The sequence below is a fragment of the Cyprinus carpio genome, unplaced genomic scaffold, assembly GCF_018340385.1.
Source record: "Cyprinus carpio isolate SPL01 unplaced genomic scaffold, ASM1834038v1 S000006558, whole genome shotgun sequence".
Lineage (NCBI taxonomy): Eukaryota > Metazoa > Chordata > Actinopteri > Cypriniformes > Cyprinidae > Cyprinus > Cyprinus carpio.
Window position 1 is genome coordinate 229,900 of NW_024879220.1, and position 10,173 is coordinate 240,072.

A 10,173-nucleotide genomic window follows, 5' to 3' on the forward strand; every position below is an offset into this window, starting at 1 on the left:
GTAAAAACACTATTGTGGAGTTTTTCTTTTGCTATTTGAGCAAATGAGAATGCAAAAAATATATATTTGTGCTACTCTCCCATTCATTGCTTTTGAAGTTTACCCAGCTATGGTGACTTCCGCTGCTGAGAAACTCGGAAATGTGAAAAAGGTCTATTATAAATAACATGCATTTATGTGCATGAAAGAGAATGTCATCAGTACTTTTGTTCTGTTCTCCAGAATGAGAGACTGCATAATTGTATTGCATATATCTATGTAACCTTAAATTCATCAACTATTAGGCGTACACCAGAATACAGATGACCTCAATGCTAACAGAAACTAAAAGCTACAAATATAACCTGTGTGTGGGAATCTGAATGAGAGTGGACTGGTGTAATCGCCCATTTGCAAGTGTGTGTGTGTGTGTTGGTGTGTGTGTGTGTTTTCTTGCATGGCCAGACTTTGCCTAGCGCTGTACAAGTAAGAAGATTTAAAGCTTTGCATCTAACACAGCACATCTCGTGCACACGTGGCATCAACAAACACTCTCCTTATCCCAGAACATAAGCCAAAAACACTCACAAATGCACACCAAACAGTGACAAACAGACAAACACATTTTCATTATTAGCATGTGTCGTCACTTCGCATTGTGTGCACAACTCTCCCCAAATAAGTGTCCACCCATCTCCGTAATGTCTTTGTGGGGTAATTGGGTAATGGCCTGAGTGTGTATGTGTGTGTGTGGGTGTGAGGCTGTGTGCACATACAATCTGGTTGAGTGTTTAAGGGATAGTGAGGAGATAATTGCCGTTGATGGCGTCTAGACACTGGAAAGATGGTATACTTTGCAGCAAGAAGTAAATCACACAGTAAACCTGTATATATGGTGTAATGGTAGACATGCATCAACCAGTAGAGTCATTGCCTTACTGCTTATACTGTTTTTTAGGTAATTCAAACATAAGAAATACAAAAGAAACAAAGCGCAAAGAGTCCTAAACAGAAGAAGCTTTGGTGATAATCAAGTGTATATTTAACTACTACAATGACCACAACACACTACAACTTTTCTGGCACCATTTTATTCTTGAGCTCAATGGCAGTGAAGGATATATCAATGCTGCCTTCAAAAAGGTAGACAGGATGTAGTACAGGTATTGGTTTCAGGTGTATCTTGTTGCCTTCCTACATTCAAATCTGGCCAGTGTTTCTCAGTTTTCAGATGCAACTGTAGATTTTTATTCATATGCATTTATAGCTGTGTGTTCATTGGCTGTTCAACAATTTCAGCTATGGCTTATAAAGTCATAAGAATCAGATCTATTCATTTATGATATTAGGTTTTACTGATTTGTGTAACTCAGTGTAACATAGTTTGAAGGTGTTTTTGCACTGATTCCAGATTTATCATTTACTTGATATGAATAATCTCATCTTTTGATTTGTGTCATCAAGCTCCAGTGAAAAAGTGCAAATAATTAAATGAGAGTAAGTACAATTAATTTTTTTTTAAGTATCTTTATTTTTATTTATTTTTTCTTAAGTATTTATATATCAAACAAATGTACCACAGTGATATTTAATACAAACATATGTAATTGTCTTGTGATGAAGTGTTTAAACCTTTGGGGATTTTAATGTACAGCAAAAACAGTAATATTGTCAAATATTATTACAATATAAAATAAAGTTTTAAACATGCAAAAAGTTAAAATAACAAGAAACATTTCTGATTATTATCAATGTTGAAAAAAAGCTGTGCTGCTTCATATTTTTTGTGGATGCTTTTTCAGTATTCTTTAAATTATAAAAAGTTCAAAAGAACAGCATTTATTTTTTAAATGTCTTTGTTATCACGTTTGATCAGTTTAATGCATTCTTGCTAAAATTATTTTCTTTCAAAAAAAAAAAAAAAAAAAAAACTTACCACAATGATAACATAGGCTACATTTTCTGTGACATTAAAATTACTCGTAGTGTGATATAAGATCTTGGTCATGCCTCTTACACCTACACGCACATGATTCTGGACTCCTGAATAAAGGGTGTCTCCAGCTTAGCCCTAATATCATGCTAACAGACATTCACTCTTAACAGCTGTTACACCAGCATGACTTCACATGTACGGATATCACTGTGGCATATAGGGCCACTCCTAAAATCATGTGACCGCCTCTACCCCACCCCCACAAGACCAGACACACACAGACACTGAGGCCTACCATACTTCACTAGCACCAGATACCAAGATATTGCATCTGCGGCAACGCAGTATCAAATACAAATGCATATCACTCATAATGCATCTATAACATATCACTGTATGTGAGTTTTCTGTGGAAAACAGATGCTAGACTGATTCACATCTGTACCTTGTATTATTAAAATCATGCTGAAATGCAAAGGAATACTAACATTCACCAAAATGGTCACCATATAAGTGGAATGCTTGCGTAAACTGCAGATTACAGTAATAACAGCTTTCTCTAAAACTGCTGCAATTTAGCAGGGTGTTGACATGTCCGGCCTCTAAGCTCTCAATAGGAGATTTCACTGAATGCCCTAGAGCTCAGGACATCCCTGGAATGTCACGTGAAGCCCTTGAATGATATTACCACGGCTCGTGCTTGATGCACCCGTGTCCGCTTTCAAAAAAGAAAAAAAATGGAAAAACATACAACTATTTTCTGCATTATGCAGTGTGCAAACCAGCTACATTTGCACAGAACTGTATAAAACCAGAGCAAGCTGTTCAGAATACTGTATCCCATAATGCACTGAACTTGATCTGACCTTGCATTTGCACTGTGACATCTCTTTCTTGACTCACTATTTGATTTCACTACCACAAGTTATGACACAGCATCAAATTGCATTAAAAGGTGCACGAATTATGAGATTATAACTGCCATTCACAATGCTTCATATTAGAATGTATGATTCTACAGTTTTTAACATTTACTGTTTGCATCATGTATAGCTACTGTTGTCACACACTGATGTTTTTTTAATCTTTTTGAAGGACGGCTCTTTATGCTCACCCAAAGCTGCATTTATGCAAAAATACAGTAAAATAACAGAAAAATATCATTAGAACTGTTTATTTTAATGTGACACTGGAGCACAAAACCCATCATACGTAGCACGGGTATATTTGTAGCAAAAGCCAACAATACATTGTATGGGTTAAAATTATAGATTTTTCTTTTATGCCAAAAATTATTAGGGTATTAAGTTATGACTATGTTCCATGAAGAAATTTTGTAACTTTCCTACAGTGAATATATCAAACCTTTATTGTTGATTAGTAATATGCATTGCTAAGCTCTTCATTTGGACAACTTTAAAGGCGATTTTCTCAATATTTAGATTTTTTTGCACCTTCAGATTCCAGATTTTCAAATAGTTTTATCTCAAATATTGTACCATCCTAAAAAAAAACATACATCAATGGAAAACTTATTTATTCAGCTTTCAGATGATGTATAAATGTCATACAATCTTTTTTTACAATTTTTTTTAAGACCCTTATGACTGATTTTGTGGTCCAGGGTGACATATTTGAAACATACTGATACTAATTTTTAAATCATGCTAAGCAGTGCACCCTGCGTAGTACGCAGTAAGCTAGTAATGCTGGCTTGTAGTGACGCACTGACAGGCCACATTTGTATGCAACTCACAGACGTCACAATGGCTTCATTGAGCGCTGCATTATGACGCAACAGAAGCCGTTTCAAGGCCGCGATTGCGTCACAATGACAGCCGCCTTCATCTTTAGTATTCTACAAAGGCCTTTACTAAGCATGTAGTTATTTTCTCAATAAACTCGTTATGTGTTTTGTTTGTTTAAATGGGTTCTCTCACCTGGTGGTGGTTGTAGTTGTTCCGCTGGTGCAGAAAGGCGCCCTGCTGCGGGGGGATCTGCGGGCTGACCGGGGACCGGCGGCTCTGCGGCGGCGCGTTGATCTGCGGGGAGAATGGGCTGCTGAAGCCCTGCACCGGGCACGGGTTCGCCGAGAAGCTCTGGAAGAAGCCGGGGTTGATAGAGGAGGGGATGCCGGGGTAGAAGTTGTCAGGCTCGGTGGTGGGGATCGGGTTTATTGCGTTAGCGGCATTGGAGACGGGCGGAGGCGGGGAGCTCGTCTGAACAGACCACGGCGTCCCGAAAGCGGGCAGGGAGGGGGAAACCGAACCGCCGCCACCGCCGGGGCTCTGCATCTCCGGGAACGCGGCCGCCGCGAGCATGTTATTGCCGCCGGTGCCGTTGTTGATATGGTGCGTGTTGGGGGACTCCATCTGGGGCTTCACCTTGGACGATGGCGCATCGGTGTCCAGGCCCGTGGAGGAGGAGGAAGAGGAGGAGGAGGAGGAGGAGGAGGAGTACGGCTGCTGCTGCGGCGGCTCAGTCTGCTGATGTATGTTCCGGTCGCGCTGAAGGTCACCGGCTGTCTGTGCGTGACCTACAGCGGAGAAGCGGCTCAGGTCGCTGTCGGCGGCGCTGCTCTGCTCGCTGTTGGATTGAGAAGCTGTCAGCCCCGCAGGCTCATCCTGCATGTTGCGCTGATGTGACGGGAAAAGAGGGGACACCAGAGGCGAGCTGCTGGGGCGCACCGGAGACGCGCTGGGATAGGGTGTGAATGCGCCTCCGCCGAACCGTGTGGAGCTGCTGCTGATGTTCGCTGTCTGCAACAAACCGAACCCGTAATCACCCATTTAACTGCGTCAAAACAGCGCAGCTCTTTTATTCCCAGGCCAGCTCAAGAACAATAAGAGAGGCACTGTGCCCTGTAACTTCCTATAGACTGATTGGAGCGAGAGAGGAGGAGTTCTCGATCGCCTTTTTACGCACTGTAAATATTGTTCGCGGATTTAATTGTCTGCGGCTTATTTTAGCCGTTCTAGCCGTCCGACCGACCGCGCATCCCCCTCCTCGCGTTACCGGCGGATCTGATCTGCTGCTGCAGCGGAGGATTAAAACTCCTGCATGCGCGTCACCGCCGCGTCATAACGCCCGCCTCCCTCACAGCCGCAGAGAAAGCCGCAATGTGCGCGTCGCTCATTCATTATTCAGGAGGTGCAGCAGAGTAAAGCATGTCGGAAATATGGCAGCTGCTCGCTCAAATGCTTGTTCGGGTGTCTTCCAGCCTTTTCACCTTTAGCCTCTGTAATCTGCCGAGGTTATACTCGTGCATCATGCGTGGCTGTAATAAACCCGTAATAAACGGCGTGTGCTTGGTAACCAGACGGAATTATGAGCATTCACATATCATATTACACGGCAGACCTTCGGTGCCTGATAAAACATTTGGATTATGTTAGCACATGGCAGTGGAGCATATAAGTGTAGCACATAGTAGTGTTGCAGTATGCAGTGTACCGCAGTTTACAATGTACTCTATTATACTGTTTATAAGTATTTAATAGTCTTTATTGTATAGTACGTGTAGTATATAGTGTTTTCTATATAATGTACAATGTAGTATACAGTCTAGATTATACTGTAGCATAGTATATAGTAAGTACTGTAGTATATTCTGTGTAGTGTATTATAAAGTCTGCAGTCGTTTATCATTGTGTAGTGTATATTTAACTGTGTTGTGAACACTATATAGTGCAGTAATTTCTATTTAATGTAATATACAGTCTAGATTATACCATAGTATTCAGGAACAGTAATTAGTGTAGTATATTCTATGTAGTGCACTATATATCCACTTTATTATTTAATATATTGTGTAGTGTATACTTAGTGTATTATTTTCTATATACTATAATATACAGTTTAATTTATACCGTAGTGTCCAGTACACAGTATGTACTATACATACATTACGTATACACATACTGTATACTTAACAGTGTAGTATATGTATATAATGTACTAAACGGTGTAGATTATATAATGTAAGCAGTATAGTACTGTATATTCAGTGTAGTACACTATTTAGTATGCAATTGTTTATTGTTATTGTGTAGTAGTGCATACTATGTTGTGTAGTGTGGGACACGGTGTTAGACAGCAGACCTTTAGTGCCTGATAAAACATTTGGATTATGTTAGCGCATGGCAGTGGAGCATATAAGTGTAGTACAGTACATACTGTAGTATGCAGGATATTCTAAACAATGTACTATATTATACTGTTTAAAAGTATTTAGTAGTCTTTATTGTATAGTATGTATAGTATAGTGTAGCATATTCTATAGTATATAATGTTCTATGTAGCATACAGTCTAGATTATACTGTAGCATTCAGTACATAGTAATTACTGTAGTATATTCTGTGTAGTGTATTATATAGTCAGCAGTTGTTTATTATTGTGTAGTGTATACTTAACTGTGTTGTGAACACTATATAGTGAGTAAATCCTTTATAATGTACTTTACAGTCTAGAATATACCTTAGTTTTCAGTATGTAGTAAGAAGTATAGTATATTCTATTCTATACTCTATAGTGCACTATATAGATCCAATTTATTATTTAATTATTGTGTAGTGTATACTTAATTATGTTGCATACATCACAAATTCTATATAATGTAATCTACGGCTGTACTTTATTTTACAGTACGTGTACTTACAATGTACTTACAGTGTACCTACCTAAGAAAGATCTGGTAATAAAAGGTAACTACATGGGTAGGTTTAGGTTTAGGGGTAGGTTCAGGGTTAGTACCTAGTTATTGTAATTACTATAATAAGTACATAGCATGTATATGAGGAACAGGACTGTAAAATAACCCAGGGTCAGCGAAGATGTTGATCCAGGAACATGTTGCACTTGGTAAAATCAGGTTCTGCTACTACGTATACAGTCTAGATTATACCATAGTATTCAGTACACAGTAAGTAGTGAAGTATATTCTATCTAGTGCACTAGTATATTGTGTATTATACATAGAGTAGCATATTCTACATAGTCTAGATTATTAGGTACTGTCTGCTTTATAAAGAAGCATTTATTATATTATATTTATTGTGTAATATATAAAACAAAGGGTAGTTTATTCCATAAAGTGTATTATATAGTATACAGTCTATAATATTCAGTATAATGTGGTAGTGCGCTATATAGTGTTCTAGTTTATACTGAAGTTTTTAGGCTATTCCGAAAGTGTAAAATATCAAGTAGTGTACACTACCATATATATTGTTCTGAAATTATCCTGTCTAGTACACACTAAAGAATTGCGTATATTGGTCTTTTGTATTTAGTTTAGTACATGGTGTACATAGTGAAGTATTTATTATATCCTTTAGTGTAATACATAGTAAGAGTAGAATATTCTATACAGAGTACTTCACAGAAACAAAAACATACCAAAAAGCCTTGTGCTATTACTATGTTTGTTTGGGTTTTTTGGATATATACCATGGTAATACTATGTTATTTTTAGCAACATGTAAACCTCACGAGAACCTGTTTTGTGTAATCATTCAGGAATCCTTCTAATATGGTACTATGGCATCACCATTATACTTTTTGTAGGAGTATATTGTTTGTGCTATTGCTTTTTGTGTTTTATAGTGTAGTTATAGAATAAAGTGTAGTACATATGTACTGTAGTGCGTACTTTCTAATACGAGTGAACTGAGATACTGACCCTTCGATGTGCATCCTCAGTGCGCAGTGATGCTGGATTCTAAAAATATCTCATTAAAATGCACCCGGGTGTCAAGGAGATTAATTCCCTATGCATGCTTAAACAGCATCCTCATGCTCCTAACGAGGGGACATTATTCTGTCCCTCCAGTCTTTGTCCACCTTTTAAAGCATGTGATCCCATTTGACAGCTGGTCGTGTTTATACCTCCCACGTCAAATGTGGCATTTGTTTTAACCACTTATTCTTCAGCCTCTCTCTCTCTCTCTCTCTCTCTCATGCTGGGCTCTGATCAATAATGAAAGCTTTTACAGGATGTGTATGGAGGGGTTGTCTCCTGCTAAGCACAATTAATTATGGCTTTATTTCCATCAGTATAAGCACAATGGTCCCTGTCATAATTCCCATAAATGTCTCATTCCTCCATTGATTCAATCACAGCGCAGCAACACTGAGGACAGATTAATCATACAGTCATTGATCTAAGCCCATCAGAGCTTCACCTCCATGCAGCGGCTATTGTGACAGTTACAAATTAACCCACATATCACAACTGATCAAAGTCTACTTACTTTCCCATTTGCATCTCTGCTGCACATTACTCCTCAAGTTTTAAAAGACACATCCTGTAATTTGCTAAGAGACTTGACGGGCTTCAATCACTGTGTGTGACATGACAAATGCATCGTATGAGAAGAAGATGAAGATAAGGTTGGTCCAACAGGAGCATCAAACCCTGCATGCTGCCTTTATTATGGGTCATTACCGACTGGTGAATGGTGGTTGCAGATAAACTGTAGAAAAACCAGGACTAGCAGCTGACAACCTGTAATTGTCCTTTTTGAAATGCAGTTTCATCACACATGCACAAACACAGAGATGGATGGTTGTGTTTGAATGGGCACACAGATAGATGAGATATGGGAAACAGAGCTAGTCAGAAATGGGATTGTGGGCTACGGCAGTAGAGAGAGAGAGTCAGAGATACGGGTGAAACAGACATTGTACGCAATCTAATTTGCTGATTACCAGCGTATAGATTTCAACCTATAACTAAATACCAGCTGGCCTTCTAAGTGTGTATGTGTGTGTGTGTGTGTGTGTGTGTGTTGTGTGAGAGAGAGAGAGAGAGAGAGAGAGGAGAGAGTGTGTGTGAGAGAGAGAGAGAGAACTGACTGAATAAACATCCACTAGCAGACTCTTATCTGGATCCACAAAATCCTTCTTTTTTCCCTATTTTAAAAAAGCAGTTTTACTTGTATGTACAGTAAATCATAAATTTCTTAAAGACATGACTCTTGAACGTATGACAGCAAATGTTTTAGAGATGTATTGAGCCCAAAATATACATTTTTCAGAGATCTATGCAATGCATTCATGTTATCAGGGTGCTCACCCATTGGAAAAGAAGATGCAAACCTAACCTAGATTTTGTGGTGCTTAGTGGGTGGTTGCCAGGGTATTGATAAGCTGTTCAGAGTGTTTTTAGCATGTAGCTATGTCATTGCTAGCATTGGTTTGTATTGTGACTAATTTTAGCATTTATTGCACTTAGTTTATTCTTTAGAGTCATTAACCTATAGTATAATAGCTTATTTTGTTATTACAAATAAGATCATACGATTTGAGGCACCATTCATGTCTATAACACATGCACAGGATGAGTTTTATACCAAGGTTTAATTAGGTGGTTAAATCTGATGCTGCCTTCAAGTGCTGTTGGAAATTTTTGTGTTCAAGTGTTTTGTTGTCGAAAAGAACAGTAATCATGAGGATCTTGTTAAAGCCAAAAGTTCTAGATGATATTTAGGCTCGTATAGATTTAGAACGAAATGTAGCGTCCCATCACTGGTAATCAAATAAACATTCACTGCACTTTCAAGATATTCAGCGCTGGCTGACGTTTCCAAATTTCAGTCAAATAAGTGCTATTTTCACTGTGTTTCAATACATACAATATTCGTCAAATTGTTATTTATATACATACATATAAATGACTGTAACTTAGGGATGAAACAAGGTTGCAGACTAGGGAGGACGTTCGTGTTCAATTTTCGATTAGGAAACTCTGATAACATGTGAGTGTAGCATTTAATCCCAAGTATGCAGCACCAATAACAGCAAAGGCCTGTTGGTTCTGAATAACTGTTGTTTATGTGTTCTTTTGTGAAGAAAATTTTTTATTCTGAAGAACAGTTCTTAAGGCCCACTGAACACACTCACTGGGGCTTCTGTGTTCCTTGGAACACTTGGAGTGTTACAAGCTCTTGGTGAATAAAGAAGATCTGTGAAGTTGCAAAGACTAAAGTCTCAAATCCAAAGAGATATTTTTTATAAAAGTTGAGACTCATCCAATCTCTACGTCAGTATGTGGGAAGATTTGCATAACGTCGCCCAGATGTTCACGCAAAGACAGAAGACGTATCTTTTATTCTCATTGCAGTATTGTTGTTGCCGCCGCCATGTCGTATAGAAGCTGTGTGTTAACAACTAGAAATCATGTTTATATCACGTTATATCAATGTGTTTTTATATTTATGTCTCGTCGCTCCAGTCAGACAAGGGCATCACAATATGT

The 10,173-nt window shown here is 38.6% G+C and overlaps 1 protein-coding gene across 1 annotated transcript in view; it reads right to left on the reverse strand.

Moving 5' to 3' along the window:
* Positions 1 to 4,944, reverse strand: part of LOC109073043 (cytoplasmic polyadenylation element-binding protein 2-like) — a 33,862-nt gene extending 28,918 nt beyond the window's left edge. The window contains exon 1 of the mRNA XM_042754618.1: positions 3,856 to 4,944. Within this exon, the coding sequence (XP_042610552.1) occupies positions 3,856 to 4,704 (849 nt within the window). The 5' untranslated portion in view covers positions 4,705 to 4,944. The remainder of the gene's footprint in view (positions 1 to 3,855) is intronic.
* Between the last annotated feature and the right edge of the window lie 5,229 nt (positions 4,945 to 10,173).